Genomic DNA, 24,258 nt, shown 5'->3' with positions numbered 1-24,258 from the left:
AAAAAAGGCTCAATTTCCAACAGACACACCTGCAGGGAAAAGTTTCTATCCAGCCATATTGTAATGTAAATAATCACAGGCTCCTAAATATTATTAGGCCGAAACAGCAGTAAGATTCAACAGTGTTTTATGTCCCTTTGTACTTGTATGGCACTTAGGTTAAGTTAAATTTCAGATAATAAAGGTTTTATGATGATTTATGACATTTGATATACAGTGGACCTCACCAACAGCGAAAATCTGCTCTGCATATAATTGATGCCTCTTGATTTTTTTTTATCCCCCAACATTTGACACACACACACAAAAAACACAGACACATTCATTATGCGGTTTTGATGAAAAACAGTAGGATAATGGGTCAACAATCACACCGAGAAAAAAAATGAATATATATATATATTTTTTTTAAAGTTGAAAAATAAAGCCATGAATATGCAAATCTGTGGGTGTGAAACTGCAAGTATGTGGGGTCCACTTGAATATTAACAACACATCAGCATGTATTTTTTTTGTTTCCTTTATTTAAAAAAAAAAAACATGCCATACAGCTACAAACACTGTACGTCCTGTAGACGTTGACAGCAACGACTGTAAACAAACAAACTATCCCATTAATTTGGCTCTTTACATCACAATTTAGCATATAATTTGGTAACTGGATTTGTAACATAATAATCATCAAGTAACATTTTACAATTTAACTACAGTTAATGTATACATTTATCTACATTCAATAATCCGCTATAAAACAGGGTTTCCCAAACATTCCTGTCACCTGAACCTAGTAATATAAATCATGGGCATACTATAAACTAATTTATAAACATATAACAATAAACATGAAACAAAAAGGCCCTATTGTCATTGACAATTACTAAAACAGGTTACAGTAACATTTCTCTTGGTAGAAAAATATGACTCAATTTTGGGCCCGACACACAGTTTGGGAAAACCTGCTCTGTCAACTGTCAATCCGCTAAACAAAACCAAAGTAGTTCAATTACAAAATCTACAATTTTAATTAAAAAAAAAGATATGCAATTTTATCAGCATTTGAGTGATGTTAAAATATGACAATAAAATTTACAAATTGAAAATGTGTAGAAATGGAATCAGAAAAAAGTAGCCTACATTATAAATTATTTTTTGGCGATGGGGTTTTATAAAATAATACCAAAAATAGCTATGGTTTTTCAAATATTTGGTAAAAACACTTTTGGAGATTCAAAATTTGGCTGAGAAATTTTGGCATTTTTTTTCTTTATTATTGTTAGCTTTCCTGATACAGTATGTTTGCTGTGGTATACTGCAAGAATTGTTTATTTTTTAATGTAAAAAAAAGAAAAGAAAAAAATATTCAACTTGTTATGGTTGTCATGTTTTCCTTTTCTAATCTTTGTAATAACAAAAATGTTTTACATTTGCATTTTGCTTTTTATTCATTTTACTTTATTTTGTTGATTAAACATCCTATCATCATGAGCGTGTAGTTGGTGGAGCCAATAATATGTTATCCAAAGCAAATTAACTCGAGAACCAAATCTACTAATTTAAGATAACTACAAAATAATAATGTAACAAAACCTAATTCTATCTGCATTTTGTTAAAATATGTTATAATTGCATTTACTAATTGAGAAAATTAGACATCTGCAATTCGGGGAATTCTACTTATTGTTGACGTTACATAGTTTGAAAAAAAAGTAGTCCTACATTATTTGTTCCGATTCTTTTGGGAAAGAACTGTATAAAATCTTAACATATATATACTGTATAGCGTCTCAAAAATGTTGATTTGGTAAAATGAATTTTTTTGGGATCAAAACATGACTGAGAATTTTTGGTTTATGTTTCCTTAATATACAGTAAGGGGTAAATGTTTTAATGGTGAATTACCAATGTTTATATATATATATATATATATATATATATATATATATATATATATATATGTTTAAGCCTCCAGTGATCTAAAATAACAGGAGGGTTAATAAGCATTTGGGGCGACATAAAAGCAACTTAAAGTATAGTACAAAGCATTTGTTCAGCACACCCACTTTGTAAAAACATTTCACAATGCCTCTCATGCCTGTACAAAGTAGCCAGCCCTTTTTGGCCTCCCAATGAAGCCAACATGTTCACAGTGTACTCTATGTGCATGGTATCCAACATTGAATTGTCTCTGAGCAGCACCACTGTAGTGGGTGAGGGTCAGGGGGGCACGTATACAATTAAGTCGGTGAGAAAGTGTAAATCTGTTGGATTCAGAGGAGTACTGGACTCTAGTTGGAGAAATAGGTCATCACAGTCGAATATTTAGTTGTGAAAAAAGGCACATTTCCACCATGCGGTATACTTGACAACCTTTTCTTTGTCTTCTGGCTATTGCAGGGCCACACTGTTAGCTCAGTAGCTAATTAGGCCTCCCATTAGTAGCATAGAACAAAAACTATGAAAGAGCTGGCATGTATTCAGAAAAGGAAAAAAAACATAAAGCGTGACTTGATAAATTACTATGCAGATGACCACGTTGCCTTAGATCCATGATTTATCTGGGATAGTTTTGTACACAGAAGAAAAAAAAACATACAACCTGTATTCTTCTGGGTTAGTTTGTGATTAAGGAAATGTAACCCCGACGCCCCCCTCAAAACAATTCATCTTCAAATTCTCAGAATGATGTGTCAGCAAGAAAATAACAATGCCAGCTTGTGACTGCATAGCTTTATCCGGAACCTCGTGCCTTTCTCTTCCATAGCAGTGTACTCTTAAAAGAGCAAAAATGTACTAAAAAAAAAGATAAACCTAATATGAACCTTTTCCCACTGCACGGTACCTGACTACCAATACTTTTATGAGCAATACAGGACACAAATGACAAAAGTAATCACAAATGCTAATGTTAGCTTAGCTGCGGATGCTTTAGTGGCTCTACTTTGCTGCAGTTGCCCTCAAGTATAATTTGTGTCTGTCCTTACACTGACAGATAAATACAGGAGACCCTTGTTGTCCTCCATTGTTGTTGTTTTCAAGAATGTCCACTTGAACCAGTACCGTACAGTGGAAGAATGGCAATTGGTACTGTACCAAAGAGGTTAGTGCCTCAATGAAGTGTGACAGAAAAATGTTTCTACGATTGTGTTCATTTTGACAATGGAAATGTAAAAAAATAAAATAAAAATCTTTTGGAAGTGTACTGCTTGGTGGAAATGGGGCGTATGGCAACCATGTGTAGACAGCTACCATGGGACAGAGTACAGGTTGTAGGTACATGTTGTATGATGAGTCTGAAACAATATTATCAGCAATTCTTAACATTTCTTTGGGGCTTCAATTACGTTTTTTCCCCCCGTTGCTATTCACCGTAATGCTCTGTCCCTATCACCCTAAAATAACGAGGGTTTACTGTAACCGCAATCCTCATATCAAAAAGTCTCCACCCTTTGATCGTTTAAAAGAAGCGTCAAATTCTGGTAGTGGAAGATTTTGACTTTGTAAAAAAGAACAGAAGAATGAAAGAAACAAAGCTGTGCTACATTTTGGTCTCGCTGTCAATGGCGGGCCTCTCATTCTCCTTCTCCTGGCAGATGAGCCGGTAAGGCTTCTTGTCCGCTTCCTCCGCTGTCACCGAGTGGGCGTCCTCTGGGTCTGTGGCCAACTCGTGACGAGACAGATGCTCCACGATGCCAGCCCCGATGGAGTCTCCTAGGACGTTGGTAATGGTGCGCAGTCGGTCTCTGTGGCAAGCGCAAATAGGACACAGACAAAGAAACTATTTGTGTATGAAAACATAACAAAGACACTTTGTTTTCAAACATTTTGCTCTCATCAATTTGCTGAGATTATCTGTATTACCCTCAAATATCTATGGTGCAACCCAAACCAATAACATATGAAGTCAAAATCTTGGTAGAGGAAATAGTTTCTGCTTTTGGATCAAGTGGAAGTTTCTTTTACACACTGTAGCCTGTAAAAGCAGTAATTATGTCTCCTTTTTTTCCTTCCAATGTCACTGCTTTCTATTAACGGTACCTGAGACTGACTTGAAGAGGCTGAAGTTGACCTGAATATTTTTGTCTTTGGAGGTAGTATCAGAAGCCCTTTTACATTGCCCGTACAACTCTATATTAGTCTCTATTTTCCCATGTGTCTCTGTTCTGTACAAAAGACACCTGACATGGAATGGAGGAATGAAGCAAACCCAGCAATATCCTGTCTTCAGTGGTCCTTCAAATGTTCCCTTTTCGCCTTCTTTTTAGTCTTTTTTTTCTCCTTTCATGTTCTGCACTTGACACAGAATGGTGAGACTTAGTCAACCCTACGATTTTCAGACTTGAGAAGTACAGCAGTATCAAAAGCCACTTTATGCTGCCCATTAAAGCCGCAATTATTTCTACCTTATACTTTTGCCTGCTCTGTATAAACAGTACAGACACCGAAAACGCTACCAGAAAGTATACGTCTTGACAACAATGCACAGGAAGTACTCACAGGAACCAATCAACGGCGATGATGAGTGTGATGTCATCAGTGGGCAGGCCCACAGACGTGAGCACTATCACCATGGTAACCAGCCCCGCCTGGGGGATTCCGGCCGCGCCGATGCTGGCTGCTGTGGCTGTGATGCTGCAGGGAAATAGATGGAGGCATAATGGTCATCTTTTTGAACTCAAATTGACCTCTGAGCATGCATGCAATAGTGTCACCAAAATTCATAGCTTTGAGCCTCTGAAATCGAAAACATCAACATTAAAGCACTTTACAATGCTGGATGCTCTTATTTTTATGACAGGTCATTGCATTTTTGCGCAATACTGTACATTTTAATTCAATTAAGAATTTTTTTTCCATGTTCCTATATAAGAGTAGTATTAAGGTTCAAACTGTACATATTGCATTGCACTGTATAAATAATGTAATGTGCATGGACATTTACCTGATGGTGAGAATCTGCCCGAAGTTGAGGTCAAAGTTGTTCACCTGAGCGATAAAGATGGCCGCCAGCGCTTCATACAAGGCAGTGCCGTCCATGTTGATGGTGGCACCCACAGGGAGTACAAAGCGGGTTACGCGCTTGTCAACTTTGTTGTTTTCCTCGAGGCACTTGAACGTGATGGGCAAAGTAGCCGAACTAAGGTAAAAACGAGCACATTAGCGTATAAGGCGAGTGTGGTACATTGACAGAATGTTCCCAAACCTGGAGGACGTTCCCAGTGCAGTGATGAGAGCCTGGAGCAGCCCCGCGATGAAGACAAAGGGGTTCTTTCGGGTGACGACAAAGTAGAGCGTAGGCAGGACCACGGTGGCGTGGATGAGCAGGCCGCAAATGACGGTGATCGTGTACATTCCCAGCTGGCCGCCCATTGATGTGATGTCGTCCATCTCCACGATTTTACCCGCGATCAGGAACAGGATACCAATCGGGGCATACCTGGTCCAAAAAAAACGACTCTGATTAATTTTCTATTTTCTTTCAGGTCAACAATGACTTGTTTTTCCACCAATTCTGAGCTTTTTTATTTAGGTAAAAACAAAATAATAATAATAATAAACATATCACACAACAAAAATAATGTTAAAAATAATGTAAAATACAAAAAAAACATTAATAAATTATTAATTTAAAATATTATATTTTTACATATGCAGAAAGCAAATGAATGGAAACAAAATGTCAAATTTATGAGAGTTATTTTCTACAAGAAAACAAAATAGCAATTTTATTATTTAAAAAAATATTTACTAAATGCTAGTATTGTAACAAATTTATTGAGAAATAAAAGACAGTCGTGGAAATAAAAATGGATTTATGGAATAGAATTCAGATTTTGTTGTCAATGCTCTTCACAAGCACAGAGCAACAAAATTCATTTCACAATTTCAACCCTTCCAAGGAACATAAAGGCAATGGCACCTAACGGGGAAGACAGGAACAGGAGGACTGACAGGTTGCCCAGTATCACCCCAATTCCTCAGATAAGAAAAAGGGAGAACAAGAGGGAGGAGGAGGAGGGGGCAAAAAGATGGGATTTGACACCTGAGCACATTTGCAGCGACATAGTAATAAAACATGTTACAAAATAACTTTTAGACTTGCACATGTAGGAGGGGGTTTGAGTTTAGCCAGCATACCGCACTGTGACGACGGGAGGGAGTAGGGCAGAGAAGTTAGGAAGGCGTTGAGTAGAAGGAAAATATGTAATCTGAGTCTTGTTTGAGTATGTGTAAAATCATCACTTCCGCTCATCTCTTGACGCATTTCATCTAACACTAATAACATGTTGCCGTAGGGATGACCTTCAAGAGTCCTGATCCTGATTGTAGCAAAATGTGCTGGAGAAGAGCAGGGTGTGGAGGTTGAGATATTGGCCGAGTATCTAGTCTGTAAAAAATCCAGGAGATTAAGCCTTCCAACGCCGGCGCCAATGATGATAATTATTTTTGCGCCAAGCTGACTCCAATTTTCAGCCTGCCTTAAGTTCTCTGGTTTCCACAGGATTCCAAATAGCCGAATTGGAGTCAATTCTTGCAGAGGCAAGCTGGCAAACTCTCCAAGTTAGCATCCATTTTGCGAAAGAGTTCAGAAATCGCATCCAGCCTGCAATTTGACTTGCATATTGCCTGACTCTTGACAGCCCTACACATGCAGTCATGACAAAAAGCTTTCCGATTTCCAAAAGTGCTGTCAGCGTTTTCCGAACTTTTCATTTTAACTATTTCTATTAGTTTGACCCCCCCCCACACATACTTTTGTTGAGTATGAAAACCTGACGCCCCTAATTCAAAAAATCGTTGTCAGATGATTAAAATTTGTAATCATAATTAATCGCATGACTTCAATAGTAGATCACGATTTATCACAAATTTTTATATCTGTTTTAAATGTACAGTATTTTTTTTTCTAGGTTTTCACAAAAAAATTAATGAAATGAAAAAAAATTTGAACTAATAGAAATTGTTCACATGAATTTTTGACGTCTATAGCAGTCCATGGCAGTGAATGAGTTAATATTCTTGGAGAGGATTGCCAGGCAGACGATCCTCCGCTTCTCCCAGGAGTCCATTGTGCAGTCGGCCGCAAAAGTTCCATCAGGAAAGATCCTTACCCGACTAGCTGGTCAAATCCATAATTTTTAGATTTCAGAGTAAAATGCATCGAGATGCTCGTATTTATAAATAATGAGAAAGTCACAATGAGCAAACATAAATAACCGAGCTATTGAGGGACTAACTAATAAATGTACTTTTCTGTTGCTCTGATTTAATGGCTCAAACGTGCTCATTGACGGTGAAATGGTAGCATGCTGTAGAACTGAAGTTAGCTAGCAGGCTAGCCATGATGTTTTGCTATACTGTGTTACTCAAAGACAACCCAATCAAATATTGTATACAATACAATACCAGTGAGAAAATGCCTTTCCACAAACCTGATGATAGTTGTAGATCAAGATCCAGAATTGTAGTCAATAATAATTTTTAAAACAATTACATGACATTGGATAAATAGTTTGGACGTACCACATGATGATGGCCACCAGCCTCATGATGGCCTCGTTCAGACAATCGAAGAAGTCCTTCAAGGGCTGTCCCTGCTCTCTCATGCTTCCGATGATCAAACCGAAGCACATGGAGAAGACCACCAGGCCCAGCGCATTGACCCCGTTCACGGCACCCGGCACGGGGATCATCTCTTCCCTTGTCAACACCTGGCTCCCGTTGAGCAGGAACACCGACTCGTTGACAGTCACTTTGATATGGACCACCCTCTTGGCATACTGTGTCTTGAACTGAAAGAAAAGGAGAGCCTAAAGGTTAGCCAGTGAACCTTTTAGCCACGCTGGTAGCAGTGCAGTGGCAATTTAATAGCTTGCCATATATTCACAGTGCCTTGACGATCCTCGGGATATGACTCTAGTGAAATGACTACATCTGAAAAGAAAAGCATATGGAACAAACATTTCCAGACATAGAGGTACAACACGCGTGTTCTTCATTCATGATATGGTGGAAGTAAGGACACAATACATTTGCTTTAGTCTACAGGTACTCTACTTATCTAATCTACGCATGCAATTACACATGAAGATGCAGCAAAACGCATCATTATGATGTATGCTCATTCGCCACAAAATTAGTGCACAATCTAATGAGATCAATACAAAAGCATTCTCCAAAATGCCCCCCCCCCCTAAAAAAAAAACTAAACAAAAAATGCAATTTTTTCCTCGATAATTATTTTCCTGGAAAATATGCAACCTTTTCCTTGAAAATATACTACTTTTTTCTTCTAAAACATACAAATTTGTTACGTATGAATGTACAGTATATATGGTTGTTTTGTCATTAAAAAATATACCACTTGATATATTCCTTGGAATATTTACATTTTTTCTTGTTTTTTTCCCCTCATAATTAAGATTTTTTTCCCCCCTCAAAGATAACCAATATTTTTCCCTAAGAAAATATATGATTTGGTCCTAAAAAATACAACATTTTTTTCCAACAAAAAAAAACAGTTTATAAACTAATTAAATATAACTTTTTTCTTGAAATGAACTTATGTGTTTGAAAATATAAATACCGTATTTTACTTTATAAATTTGAAAATGTACATGTGTATATATATATATATATATATATATATATATATATATATATATATATATATATATATATATATATATTAGAGAATACTAATCAGTAAACTGTATGATTTGTATGAAAATGTACTTCAGGCTTATAAGTGTGAGCCACTGTATTTAACAAACAGGCTGCAATCAATTTTATGTTTGAACAGCATTGAAATAAAATATTAAGGCTTAGTTCCATTAATATAACATTCCTCCATGCTTAAAGTGTGAATCCTAACCCCAAGTACGACGTTTTGTTGAATATTTCCGTCAAAAATTGATGTTTAAACATCGATTCAGCCGCATATTGAATCGATACAGGAATCGTGCACTGTAATATTGTGATATATTGCACAATCGATTTTTAACACCCCTAATATATATATATATATATATATATATATATATATATATATATGTATATAAACTGGTTTTCCTCAATAATATGGGATCATATTTTTTTTTATCTTAAAATGCATCTTTTTCCTCAATTCTACTTCCTCAAAAACACTGCAGTATATATTATTTCCCCCCTCAATAATATACGACTTTTTTCTCTCCCTCTCCCCAAAAAATCAACTTAAATTTCAAAACCAGTAATGAGATTAATTAGGATTAGTTACTTTGTTTTTGTTTTTTTTAATTCACATAATGGATCAATTGTAGTTAGAATCCAACCAGAAATGTAATCAAATTCAATAATAATTTAATATAAGTAAAAGGAAAAAGTGAAAAGACTGTATATAATAATATTACACAATACCTGTTTGGTGCACGCTTCCACAAGGTTAGGAGGGAACATGTTCCTGCAAAACATCACAGACTTGGTCAATAAATGAAAGAAATCACAATTCAGCTTCTATGTGTTGCCATGTAAATTTAATTTGGCCAAGGCCTTCAGAATCCTCAGTGCTTGCTCATTCCACACATACATGTTTTATGCGCATTTTTTCGCTCACGGCTCCAACTTATGCCTGGCCAGTTGTAAAAAAAAAAAAAAAAAAAAAAGGTACAGTCCTGTCATCTTACATCATCCTCCCTGAATAAGAAAGTAGCTTGGCAAAAAATAAAAATAAAAATAGTGTTACTCTATGTTTTTTTTCCACTTTTGGAAGAGGAAATAATTTCACATTTTTCCATTATAAGTCACAATGGAAAGCACCCCACCAACACAAAATAAAGAATGGTACAACCATATGTTCTACATTTACTAGGAAATAGCCTGCGAGTTAATAATCATACAAACAAACCAAAATATGGCGTATCTTCATTTTTCATTTACTATTGTAGCTACTGTCCCTGCCCCTAAGTAAAGAATTGTGAAGTCCAATTGTCTTACATCATCCTCCATGAAGCAGGAAATAGCCTGTTAACTTCACAAATTTTCCCTTTGAGTTTATTATTTTCACATTGGACAGTTGCACCTTGCCCTAGAATTCAAAATAGTATAGTCCCAGTTATCTTTGGCAATCATTCACGAACCAGGAAGAAATCTGCTAAACAATCAACAGACAAACAAAAAACGTGGGTTTATAGATACGTAGTCTTGCAATATTTGTTTTGCACTGCTACTTCAAACTATGTATTTTACAACATCCACGTGATTTATCGTCCTCACCCACAAATTCCACTGGATTAATTTTTATTTCAACATTTTGTGGTATATCCTGTGGTGCAAGCCCAAGGACAACAGGTTTTGACATTGTTTTTAGTTAAAGTCAGTGGTGGTCATTCCCTTTCTTCCACCCGGTAGTCCTCTGGCGGCTACGGTGTGCAAACATTATGAGAAAGTCAATACCTGATAAGGTCAAGGAAGGCATCAGCGGCGTTAATGCTCTCGATTTGATGCTGGTTGGTGAACTCTTCCTTTGAGCCTTTACCGGGGTGGATGATGAGCACCATGACGATGCCGATGAACACGGCAATAACCGTGGTGGTGGTGTAGTAGACCACCGCCCTCATGCCCATTTTACCTGATGCGCGGCTGTCTAGTGCGGCCATGCCTGAAATCACAAAAGTGACACACTTTCAATTGGAATTCCACCACCAAATAATGTAGTCTAGTGCTAATTTGAAGGTTTTTTTCAGAGAGAAGGTCTACATTAATACAAATGCAGAATATTTAACAATATACTGTATATTATTATTTTGTGTTAAGTTCAGCTACATACATTTTCACACATTCTGGATAATCTCTCAATTTTAGCATTACAGGCGCCATGTAGTAAAGACGTACAAACAAAATGAAACACAAATTTACATGCTGTGAAACACGTCTGTCAATTCAGAAAGAAACATTTAGAAGTATAAAAGCACAACATTGACATTTTTTTAGCAATAAATATATGCAATTTCTTCCTCAAAATACATTAAAATTTCCCCATAAAAAATGACATTTTTTTCTAAAAATACATACATATATGCAAATACATAAAAATATATCAAAAAAAAAAAGAAAAAGAATAATTTATTTTCTACCTGAAAACACACTACCTACTTTCTAAATAAAATATTTTATTTGCTTAAAAAAAAAAAAATCCCCTTAAAAAGATACAGCACTTTTCAATCACAGACTTGTTTTTATGAAAACAGACAACTTTTTGGGGGGGTCAAAAAATCCTGAAAATACGCTACAAAACTTTTTTCCCCCTATTAATTAGAACACTTTTCTTCAAAATATTCAAAGCTTTCTCTTGAAAATACCTCTTTTTACAGTAAATACACATCTTTTCCTTGAATGTCTTTTTTTATTCTCAAAAATATAGAACATTTCCTTGAAAAAACAATAATTATTTTCTCAAAAATATATTTATACTGTAATATTTATATTTTTTATATAAACCTGTTTGTCTTTTTTTCTGTAAAATGTAAAAAGTGCAAGGTATTTTATGCTTTTTGCAATGCAAAAGTAGAGTTTCTGCACATACTACTTCCTTAAGGGGGCACTGCTGCAGAGTATCAACAAAGCAACTGTTTTTTTTCTCCAAACCTTTTTGGAAACGTGAAGGTTTTTCAAAGAGAGCTGCACAGTTAATAATTAACAGTTAAGAGTTTGCATTTGGAATATGGAAAAAACAACAACATTTGTGCCACATACATTGATATGTTAATAAAGTTGTGTATCCTGGCCAGCATACATAATGTGAGCCTGGGAAAAAGGTGCTGTAATTATAGGTGGAACACAACCATCCCCATAATCTGTTCAAGTATCTTACAGAGAACAAAGCGCAGTAAGAAATACAATCCGGCTCTGATCTACACGGGCGGGTAAACAACACCTACTGGACGGCACCCAGGGAACTATCATATCCACATTACTTTTTGTATATTTTAAATGGCGCTCACAGTTTGAAAGCATATCAGAGGAGCCCCTTTGAATGGTGCATAATTTCCCGAGTGATTTATTCAAACTTGTGGGCCAAAAGGAAGCCAGGTGTGACTGCTTTGAATGCACGCAGATGCCAGTTAACGATTAATACACTGACCTCGACCGACTTCGTTTTGGCCAAAGGTAAAGCATGTTTTGGAATCTTTTTTTTTTTTTTTTTTTCAGGAGAGCTCAGTATTGTTCATTCGATTTGACATCATCATTGCTCTCCTTTTTAAAAAAAAACAAAAAACAAATCAATTAAAAAATTTTTAATAAATGTTTTTTTTTTTTTTAATATATATACATATATATATACATATACACACATATATATATATATATATATATATATATATATATATATATTTTTTGTATGTGGGTGAGTATGTGTATGTGCGTGTGTGTGTGTGCGTGCGTGCGTGCGAGCGTGTGTGTATTCATCAGTTCACCTAAAGCCCATTAAAAAAAATCCCATACTAATAATATAATATAATAATAAATTGCCAAATGCAGAAACATCAATGTAAGTTATCACGATGTAGTGGCTCTCGCTAACAGACAGAATTTTTGTGTGCATGTTTTGGAATCTGACGCACGCGACAGGAGCGGCTGTACAGCAGTACAGTAATTATAATGTCTTCAATTCATCCTTTTATGTACTCTCGGTGCTATTTAAATGAGGTTTGAATTTTATAATAATTATAATAATAATAATTCAATTGAATCTGGGGCATAGATTGAGACAATTTATGCAAAGAGAGAGAGAGAGAGAATATACAATAATAATACAACAGTTAATAATAACAATAATATAATTTAGCCTAAAATGTAAAAACTTCGAGACTTTTTCGCCCTCAAAATTATACATTTTCCTCAAAATGTACAACTTTTTTTCTGAAACAAGACAACTTTTTCCGAAACCTGTACTATTCTTTTTATTTAAAAAAAAAAAGTATTTTTTTCCACACCGTTATATAACTTTTCTAACAAATGTGCAACTTTATCTTAAAAAACAACAATAACGTCCCAACGTCCCAACCACTACACCCCCACCCCTTTTATTTTTATTTTTAACTGTCTTCCATAGTTGTGACGGCATTCAATTACCAACTCGAGCGGGTGTGGATTTTGGGGAAAAAAAAGTGAGCAACAGTGATGTCATTTCAAAGTGTCACCTCCTATTGTGGCCTTTATGTTCATTCAGAGCAGGAACATTCAAAGCTTTGCCTTTTGTTGGAATTGAGATTAATGTCATGTCAGCCTTTCATATGTGCCACTTTGTGTATATCATGTGTGACAGTGTGTGCGTGTGTGTGAGAATAACACTGCCCACCGGGTTGACCAGTGATGTTCAGACACAGATTTGAAATTATGACGAAACATAACATTTAGCCTTTTTGGTGCAGCATGTCAGCCATGTTGGTGGAAACATTTTCTTACTGGCATTAGAAATACAATGTTTCTAAACTAATGAAGGATTTAAACATTTAAAAACAATATATAAACCTAAAGGTTTTAAAACTGACAAAATACGTAAATTTGTGACAAAATAGAGTCTTCTTTGAACAGAGTGTCAGTCATGTTTGTGGAAATATTTTCTATAGTACTTTAATAAGAAAATAAATTCAAGGAATGTTACAAAAACAAAGTGTTTTTGTAATTTGCGAATTGTGAACATATTTTCTGTGTGGCTAATTAATGATTATATTTAACGTTTTACTATCTCCAAACCTGAATACTTTTTAAACTATAGCAAATTTCCGCAGTATTATGGCAACATTTAGCTTTTTCAAAGCCATGTTTATGGACATGTTTTCTAGGGGAATTTTAAAAGCCAAGGACTGTTAGGGAAATAGAACCTTTATAGCCATATGACTGTAATCATTTTGGAAAAAATGAAAAAAAGTATCATTTTTGTACCAAAATATAGCTTATTGACAGCAACATGTCAGCTATTTTTGTGGTGTATGATCGACATTTAATATAATACATTCATGTAAAAAAAGAAAAAGTTTCACTCCCTCTCTGTCGTCACCCGAGGGGAGTTGAGGGCCCTTCACTGTGCCCCTTTATCCTGCCTTTCCTCCCTATCCTTTTACTGACAAGCCTGGGAAAACGTGTTGACTTAAGTCTGCCTACACACATTCACATACACACACACACAATGATCCCTGCCCTGTCGTCTGGGTAACAACATACGCAGCCTCACTAATTTCTCAAACTCAAAAGAATGAAAGAGGCAAGGAGGTGTAGTTTTGGAAAGGTGGAGGGGGGTACAAATACAAATTCAGGCCCTCAACTTCAACTCAAAAGTTGAAGTTGGGGGCACAACTAGTGGTCCAGACTTTCTGGAACCTGACCTTTTTTCATGTGATCTAAAATAATGGAACATGTGACTGAATACTAGGTATAAGTACCAGTACTGTATTGTGAATTTTAGGGGGCAAAAATAATGTAATACCATAATTTCCAAATAGCACTACTTGTGAGGGGGAAAATGGGGAAAAGAAGGGGGGGGGGGAAATCCTTATGAATAAATAAATGGAATATATAAATAAACTAAGTCTAGCTGTGTGCTTTGCCATGTTCACAACCATCTAACTTAAATAGCACTATTTGCTTTTTATGGCTTTGGCCTGCTGTGCATTTTTGCAATGGAGATTGTGTGCTCATCTATTTATACTTTTGATACTTCTGAATTTTTTGTAAATACCAAAACAAGCAGCCTTGACAAGTATGTTCAGCTAGCCTCATACAACACTGCTGAAGCTGAGAGTGTAACGGACCTTGTGGTCAGATTCTGCTGAATGAGTACTTTTTTTTTCAGTTTCACTTTGATAGATAATTGCCTCGCCTTTCCTTTCGAGGAAGCCTGCTTCTATTTTAACACAAACGCAGTCATTCAGCGTAATTAGTCACTCAGCTTTCCTACACCGTTCACCCCAGCCAACCTCATTGTGGGCTAGCTTGACTATGTGCAAGAAAAATGCTAAAGATGCCTGTTGTGTTACTTTGTGGTCTCTGCAACTATTACTTTGTAGCTATATTTTGCAAAGGCAGAATTTTTGGATACAGCGCTTGTATGTGGACTCACATTCAGAGCAATAAGATTGATGGAATGTTTTTTTTGTTTTTTATAACTTGTACCACAGCAAATGTTGAAAAAATTTAAGTTAAAGTTATGAGAAATGACTCACCTCTGCTTTTGCTTTTTTTTTTTGATTGTTTTTACATCTTATGTTGTCATATTTTGCTGTTTTGACATTTTTGCAATGACTATCTTCTTACACTTCCATGATATACCATTGCGTCAAAATAAGATGAAACTTGCCTATGCTTTGCCCTTTTGTCATGTTTTGCTTTTACATCCTGCATTAAAGCTGTTGAACGCAGAAAATTCAATTTCGAATCGCTACTGCCACCTGTGGCTGAAAAATGAAACTGCAGACACTCTTCTTCATGTACACAAAGCGCACATGACGTCACATCCGCAGTCATAGGGTGAGAAATTCAAACCCAAGTCCAATCTGAAAACTATTGGCCAGAGGCTTGCAGGAGTACCTATTGTGAAATGCTAAGGTGTTAATGTACTAATTAGAAGATGTTTCAATCATAAATGGTCAAATAAAAAGACTTCTGTAAAGACAATTTTCGACAAATTGTTCCAAAGAGCAGCTTAAAGGCAACGTTTTTGTTGTTTTTTAAAAACATTTTACAGTGGATTCGTTGTTTTAGATTGACATAAAAGCTAAAGAGAAAAAAACAACAACAGACCGGTCTTGGCCCTCCTCATGTTGTTGCTGTTTTCCCCTTGCGTTATATCAGTAGTCACATGACATGATGTCACAAAATGCTAATGCTACGCTACACTCCATGCACAGCACAAAGGCGCCTGTCTTATCTGTGCTGTGTCCATGCAAGAGGCAATGACGTCTCTCTGGTCACACGCTATATGCTTGCTACAGGTCAAAACAAACGACAAGATCATTGTCAACACCATGACTGCGCAAAATAGCTTTATCATGTGTTTGCTCGTTTAATCAATAATTTGTTAATTTCCCATTTCTCATCGGACCTCTGCGATCTAAATGCACTTGCACGGAGTGGAAAAGATGAACAATCATTAATAATGGCCCAATAATGGACCACTGACAGTTTCAGGAAGGTATCTGAACTTGTACCTCAAACAAACTTAAAACTTTCCGTTGCCCATTATGCTTGTGCCATTTCACCTGTCCACAAGCCATAAGAAAGTCTTGAGTGTTAAATTTCACGTTTCAAGCAACTCTCAAGTTACTGTGGCAAGAATCAAATCCCCATAGAATTCCAAGCAAGTTGAATCAAGTCTCAAGTTCAGTTACAGTAAGCAAGTCATTCACCAAGTCATATACAGTATTCTTCATCAGTCACACTATAGGTATTCGCACATTAGCCACTTAGCACTGCGTATCCGTACAGTTACTGCTCTTGCGTTAGCTGCTGTATTAACACTTTAAAAGTCAAATACTTTTTTTTTTAATGGTCCCAAAACTAGCCTCAGTCTTGTCTATTAACTTATCTTAATGTGTAACCGATGTTGGTCATGATGGTGGTTATTTGGAGAGCTAGATCATTTTTTGGGTGGTACTTTGTGTAAAAAGTTTGAGAGCCACTGGTCTAGGAAAACTGAGCCTCGTGTGTCCATACAGCTGCTTTTCCATTACAGGTTCCAGCATTGCTTGACAGCACACTGCACCTGGCTTGGCCTGGCCTGACCTCCATTTCTTTTGCATTACAACAGGCTCTAATCAAACGTGCGGGATTAACTGAACTGTGCAAACCTTCCAAATTCTTCTAAACACATTTGATTAGGCAGACTTCTGGTAGTTAATGGTAGTTAATGTTACCATAGCGTAGCAACCGTAAAAGATAAATGACCGACAAAGTTCCGACAGAACTCTTCAGGATGCTGAAAAAAACTGTAAACTGTGCTGGAAGAGCACACATGTCCAAAATGATATACAAAGAAGACATATTAAGATTCAAGACTTCTTAAATTGTGTCCCAAGACTTTTGAATATGTCCACAGCAAAACCGCTAGTGTTAGATTAACACTGAGTAATGTTGAATCTAACACAAGAAAAGTGTTTGTATGTGTCCACACCAATAAGTGTAAATCTGACACTTGTCAAAGTGTTACTTTTTGACACTTAACCAGTGTTACTCCAACACTGTATAGTGTTAAAAATCTACACTGGTAAACACTGAGTAGTGTTAAAAGTACTCTACACTAGTGTCAGTGTAAAAAATCAACTAAAAATAACACTTCACTCTGGTAAAAGATACTTCATTTATTCATCAGCCTTTTCCTCCTTACAAGGCCCTTAAAGCGCTTATGACTAATGATGACATGGCTTCAGAAGCAACTTTGGGGTTCAGTATGTTACTCAAGGATACTTTGACATAGTTCCACTGGCCTGGGATCGAGCCCACACTCTCAAGGTCGGGAGATGACCATTCTACCACTGAACCACGCTGCCACAACAACAATTGGAGGCATCACTATTGAAACAACGACTGATTACGACTGAATTTGGAAAGTTTGTCCTTCACTGGAAATGAGGGTGTGGTCAATTTAACACGCAAGGTCGGGCTGATTAGGTTACACTTAGCTTCCACACAAATTTACTCTGACATAGTAATTTTTTATCCTAACAGTGTCAGAATAACATTGTTTACACTAGATTTTGTGGAACTCTGGAAATTCACAGATTTGCTGTGTACAGTAGTCTTCTGTGGTGACCCAGTTTGAATGAGTAAGCTGGTGCAGGCGCGCATGAACTCATTTGATTAATATTTAGAACAAAAGCCACAGAGTGAAAGTGTCTTCTTTGCGGTTTCTTTTTTTAGGTGCTTTGCTGGCAACGTTGAAACTAAAAATAGTTCCGTTTCATTTAGTCTATTGAAGTACATTCTTGTGCAAGAATACAAGTGCATTTCTTACTATTTATAATGATAATAATGTTTAGTTTTGATTATAGCCATGTCTAATATTTTTGAAAAACCAAGTACAGTATGTAAGAAGATGCATGGACCCCCCCCAATTTTTTATTTTTTATTTTTTAAATCCAATGGCTACATTAATGCTACAGATACTACAGGATTCTTGACAATGTAACTGCTAGGCAGGCTGGATTAAAAAAAAACTAAACAAACAAAAAACGGCTTGTCTGTATGTAATGGTGACTGACCTGTAATGAGGCTGGACACCAGCAGGGGCAGCACCAGCATCTGCAGCATCCTCATCAACAGCTCTCCAGGGAAAGAGAAGAACTTGATGTCACGGTAGGACATGTTGTAAGGCCGCAGGGCAAACCCCAGAATGATACCTATGCAGTTGTCACATAAAAAATCAACATTTGATTGTACGTATAGAACACAATGCAACAAAGTTATACATAGAAATTGACTAATTATTTTGCTTGTTAGATAGCAAGATTTGAGGGTTGCGTATTTAGCAATAGTTAGCAAGATAAGAGGTTTCATATTCATTGATGTTAGTTATAGTAGCAAATTTAGAGGATTGTAAATGTGTCGTCGTAGTTAGTTAACTCATTAGTTAATTAGCAACAGTTAGCTAGCTAGTTAGTCAGTTGGCTAGTAACTTCTTTGGTATTTAGCATGATTTTTTGAGAGTGTTACTACACAGCAGTATTACATTCGACTACCATAATCAACAAACCGATATTGCTTCAAAAATGTACACAACGGGATTTAGATAAAATATTGTTGAGTGTTGTCACATAAGCTAAAGAAAAATAACATCTTAAATCTCGGCCTTAATTCACTTCATGTTGCAGATCAAGTCATGTGGTTCTTTGAAAATAGATGCACATGCTTTTCTTGTATGTCACTGCAATGCACTCTAACTGAAGTGGAACCCACAGATGCTCCTCAGTGGTGGACTCACAAGTGTGCTGTAACTCTAGCAGGGGTGCAGATGTGGCACGCGTGGGTGGGCCACCACCGGACTTCCTGCCACACCATGGTTCAAAGGTTAATTCCAAAAATTCCAATGTCAGCCACAGGGGTCAGGTGAGGTCCAAGTGGGTTTAAGTTCAGTCCTCGCTTGCGGAAGTTTCTATTTATTTCTAAGACAGCTGGTCTCTGTCATGCATGCTACATACACAATGACACAAAATGAATGCATTGTGCACGCTCCGCCATGACTTCCATGCGTGAAAATCAATTAAGAACCTATCTTGTGAAATGCTCAGTTAGTCTGCCCTTTTGGTCTGAATGTCCCGTTTTTGGTGTGTTTTTCGGTCATTTTCAGGGGTCCAACTTGAAATCCTCCTCATAGAGAATTCATCCACTGATCACTAAATTTGACAGTTGTATGACACTTAACTGTGAATGTGGTGAATTTTCATCATAGGGTGTGGGCGGAGCTTGGCATCAAAGTTGAACTACGATTTGTCTTTGAACACAAATCCGTGCAGCAGACAGGATTTAGCTAAATGACCAAATATGATTCCAACATGATAAAATATAAGACTAGTGTGGACCTTCAGAACAATGTGGCAGTCAAAGAATTTGTAGTTTTATCTAAGTGTTAAAAAAAATGCAGTCAGTTTTAAAGAATCAAAATAAATCTGGATTTCGCTGATATTTTTCTTTTGCGCACACATTTTTATTTACACATCTCACAGGGGTATTCATTTTTTTAAAAAAGTAAACAATAGTTATGTGTAGCTCTTCTTTTTATACTTTAAATGACCACTAAGTGTACCTAGCAGTATTTCAAGTTTTTTTTTCTTTTGTTTTGATTAAAGGCAACAGGTTACTTCTAGGTGATTTTTTTCAAAACAAAACACCTTTAAGTTTGAAGATTTCCCCTTACCGATGATAACTGCCGCTACAGTGAATATGACGAAGGCGTTCCTTATAAAGAAGCCCTTCACGTCATTCTTGGTGATGTTGGAGACTCTCTTTCGGGCTAGCAGTGAACGGGACTGGATGCTGGCCTGGATCTGCCGGAAGCCTCGTCGGGCTCTCTGTGGGTCCTCCCCATTGATGTGCATCATGGCGGAACTTTCTGGAAGCCGAAAGGTAGGAAACGATAGTAGACGGTCTCTGAGTTGGATGACTATGTTGTAAACATGTTCTCTGTACAGTATGAAAAATAGTTTTATGTAGAAATGACATCATTAATGATGATTAGTGCCCGGGTTGACCCTAATATGTGGTCACTCAACATTTTTGTGTCCTCACACTTAGTTCTGCACATTCTTTCTCTGAAATAAGGACACATTTTTTGATCACCGGAATTTTGTAATATTTTAGATTTTTCTGTTAATATCTTTATTAAACATTTTGTACTTTTTAATCAAATATTTGTGCATTTTTAATTTAACATTGTTTTCTAACATTTTTGTATTTGTCAACTGTTTTTTTTTTTACTTTTATCTGATGATCTGTATTTTTTTTTGTCTAATACTTTTTCTACCTTTCATCTGTTTTTGTATTTTTAACTGCGGCGTGCATTTAAAATCTATTGCTCACTGAACCAGCAGCACTTATAGGCATGCAGGTGTAAAACAAACAACTCCGTGAGTTTTAGTATATATTAAAAATAAATTGAAGTGCAAAAAACAGGTTCAAATTGTTAACTGTTGAGTATAACACTATTAAATTGGAAATTTATTTCAGCAAGTATTGATAAATATTGACCCTTGTGAGGATAAGCCGCTTTTTTGGGGTACCAATTCAAAATAAGAAAAATTATTACATTGAAAGATAGAATTCCATAAAATATAACTATTCAGAGGGAAAATAACATTCACATTAAAAAAAAGTTTTAAAGTTGCTTCTGTTTATTCCTAGTTTTTTATTTATTACTCATTGTGTCATTTTTGATAATTCCACCCTGTTAGGATTCTTTAAACTCTATTAGTTGCATACAAAAATAGCATACCAATTTATTAAATATTTGCTTGTGTGTGTGTGTGTGTGTGTGTGTGTGCGTGTTTTCTTTTTCTTTCTTTTTTTTAAATAGCCTATTTGCGACTATTTACCCTTTTGGATAAATTTGGGACAAAATGGTCCGAAACACTGAACACATGTTCTACTTAACAATTCTCATTTCATGAAAAGTATTTTAGATCCATAATTAACACTTAACACTAACAGGGTGAAAATCTCACAGTCCATGTCTGAATATTCCACCCATAATTTTAAAAAGTTAATTTACTCCAGCTCTATCAAAAAAAGTTCATGAAGGTTAAACATGTCATGAACATGATATAGGCTAATTATAAAAACGTGAATAGGCCTACTGTAAAAACTATTCCCCACAAAGGTTCACCAAGGAAAAGTTACCAAGACCCAAGAATGACCCATGTGTTTATACAAGTATGTTCAATCAAAAGAAAAGTTACCAAGACCCAAAAATGACCCATGTGTTTATATGTTCAATCAATTAATTAACTAATTACAAATAGTCGTAGTGAGTCGACCTATATATGACCTGTCGGGCCTCAATTATAAAAACAAATAGGCCCAAATGAAATATTACTGCAAGTCCTTGAAGAATGTTGCATCATGTTTTTCTCAAGACTTTATCAAATCTGAGATAGAAAAAACGTTCCCCACCACCCGTTGCTATCCCGTTTGCGGACTATTGAAATCCATCAAAAGTCCGAACTTTATTAACAAACGTCACCCCAAAAAATGGACGAAGTTGCTTTAAAACGCATTGAATGGGGAGCAGATGTGGCATGCGGATTAACTGTGACGGGACACTTCCTCAAACACAACACATCCACCATGCGTCCCCCCCACCCCGCGCACACACACAAACGCACCCGCAAATAGTTCAGCGCAGACCCCACACAACAAATTAAATGACCGAAAATGTGATTACGTACCTTGAGATTTGACACACTTCCTTCGGTGACGGATTTAAAGCTCTGTCAAGACGTGGATATGAAAGAGGGGTGGGTCGCTGGTGGTCAGCCTCACAGGGTCGCTCTGTGCTGGTGAGTATGCAGAAATGAGGAGTATTAGGCGAGGGGAGAGGCAGAAAAGACGGGGGGGGGGGGGGGGGGGGTCCGGTTAATGAAAGAGCCAGTGAGAGAGAAGGAAGGCGGTGCCACAGAAGTCACAGTTATTGCCTTGTGGGGGTGAGAGAGGGGAGGGAAGGAGGCGGATGGGAAGCAAGGTAGAGGGGTGCTTTGGTGGCGGGGAGCTTGAGGGATAATGAGCTTTTCCGAGCAGGAAAGAAGAGAAAGGATCTTCTTGTTTGCCTCTTTCAAAGGTTTTGTCACGCCTGATAAGTTGGGAGTGATTGCAGATTGCAGAGAGGACAATAAAGTCTCTGAATTTAACTCAATCGAATTGAGTTGAACTTTGTTGGTGTTTAATTGTTTATGTATGTGTTATAATATTTGTGTCGGTACATTTCCAACACTCACAAAGGGGCCGTGTTCTGCCATTTTCACCTAAATCCATTTTTTACTCGCCTGGACTTGCACTGCATGCCTTTCAGCTACAAGAATTATGTTGTCCGGGCTTCTGACAGACCCACCGCGCATAAACTGGGAATAATTGGAGAAACAACAAAGTAAAGACTAAAGAGGCGTGAGTCACTGACAGAGAGTTGTAAATTTCATTGAAATACATGAAAAAGTTATAGATCACTTTTTTTTTAAAAATCATCTTTGGTGTCATTTTTATTGGGTTGGTAAGATAATTAGGGTAGGAAATGAGCAGAATGCCCTTTTTCCCAAATTCCCTATTCGTCAGAAATGAAATGCCTCTGATTTTAAACTAAAAGTTTTCATATATAGTGAAAGTGTAATAAATACAGTTTAATCAAAATGCTGGATGTATGAGTGAACATATGTTTAGAGATCCAGCAAAAAAAAAAAAAGGTGTTTACCTACCATACTCACGATCATTGGTCCCAACTTTTATTGCACTGCCTTAACAGTTTCACATAAAAATATATTTTTGATAGCCTCTTAAGCATGTGAGGAATACCTGCGAGGCCTCATAGATTTGACTGTGAACTTGTTTTAGTGTAGCTCCATTCAGAGTGCGTATCTGGAATGAAGATGCATCACTGACAGACTTTATTATAGACAGGAGACTCTGCCTCCCTTTTTTTATGTCAGAACATGGTCCATAAAAAAAAGTTGTTGTTTTTTTCTCGAAAAGTGTATACCATCCAAAGTTAATATTTCATATTTTAATGAATTGTTTACCAAGGTTTTTACTTTTTTTATTTTTCATAATTGGATGAGTTTTTTTTTTTTTTGAAGGCACATTTTCAAAGCATGCACAATGTTGATGGCATGCAAATATGACATTGCTTTTTTAGATTTATGTCAATATTTATCAAGTGTTCTGTGCTAGAAATGATCTTGCATTCAAGCGTTCAAGGTAATTATTCATAGAGTGGCACTGCATGAAAAATGATTATTATTTTCGACTGCCCCAGGGCTCCCTCTTACAGTTGCATACACTGCAGCAAGTCTTTGTCATTTTGTCCCAGCATCTAGCGCGTTTCCATGAGTTCTTTCTTGCAGCTTCTGGTGAATTTGTAATTAGTTGTATGTTTGTTTTAGCATGTTCAGTTTGGTGTGATGATCAGCTGTGAACTCAAGTGACCCCGTGCCCAGAACCTCTTTTTCAATTGCTGTCATCTGTTGTTTGATTTCTTCTCGCCGGTGCCAGCCTTGCTCTCCTTCCCATAGCGTCCAACTTTTTTGACAATATCTTCTCTCGTTCTGGCAATGGCGTCGTCGAATGCTGCTAGGTCATTCATCACCCGTGAAATGTGGTCACGGGTCGTAGACAGGCGGCGCTCGATTTGACTCACTGTTTCTATTTAACTCATTCACTGCCATTGACGGCTATAGACGTCAAAAATTCATTTGAACTATTTCTATTAGTTTACATTTTTTTCCCTACTTTTGTTAACAAAAGTATGAAAACCTAGAAAAAAATATTGTACATTTAGAACAGATATAAAATGTGTGATTAATCGTGAGTTAGCTATTGAAGTAATGGAATTATTACAATTTAAAAAATTAATCGCCAGAAAAAAGAAAAAAAATTAATCGCCAGAAAAAAGAAAAAAAATTAATCGCCTGACGCGATTTAAAAAAAAGAAAAGATTATTAAAAATTAATCATAATTAATTGCATGACTTTGCTAGTGAACTCACAATTAATCACACATTTTATATCTGTTCTAAATGTACAATACAAA

General features: G+C 36.4%; 1 protein-coding gene across 1 annotated transcript; it reads right to left on the bottom strand.

The window, feature by feature from the left end:
* Nucleotides 1–502: 502 nt before the first annotated feature.
* On the bottom strand, nt 503–22,043 carry LOC144048803 (excitatory amino acid transporter 1-like). Its single transcript, XM_077561171.1, has 10 exons — nt 21,912–22,043; nt 19,886–20,080; nt 18,234–18,371; nt 10,432–10,636; nt 9,397–9,439; nt 7,522–7,790; nt 5,201–5,434; nt 4,940–5,134; nt 4,495–4,629; nt 503–3,740 (listed from the first exon to the last, which is right to left on the bottom strand). The coding sequence occupies exons 2-10, from the start codon at nt 20,067–20,069 to the stop codon at nt 3,536–3,538; spliced, it is 1,608 nt and encodes a 535-aa protein (XP_077417297.1). The 5' UTR covers nt 20,070–20,080; nt 21,912–22,043; the 3' UTR covers nt 503–3,535.
* Between the last annotated feature and the right edge of the window lie 2,215 nt (nt 22,044–24,258).

Source organism: Vanacampus margaritifer, chromosome 3, assembly GCF_051991255.1.
Source record: "Vanacampus margaritifer isolate UIUO_Vmar chromosome 3, RoL_Vmar_1.0, whole genome shotgun sequence".
In the NCBI taxonomy this organism is placed as follows: Eukaryota; Metazoa; Chordata; class Actinopteri; order Syngnathiformes; family Syngnathidae; genus Vanacampus; species Vanacampus margaritifer.
This window is presented reverse-complemented; position numbering and strand designations above follow the sequence as displayed.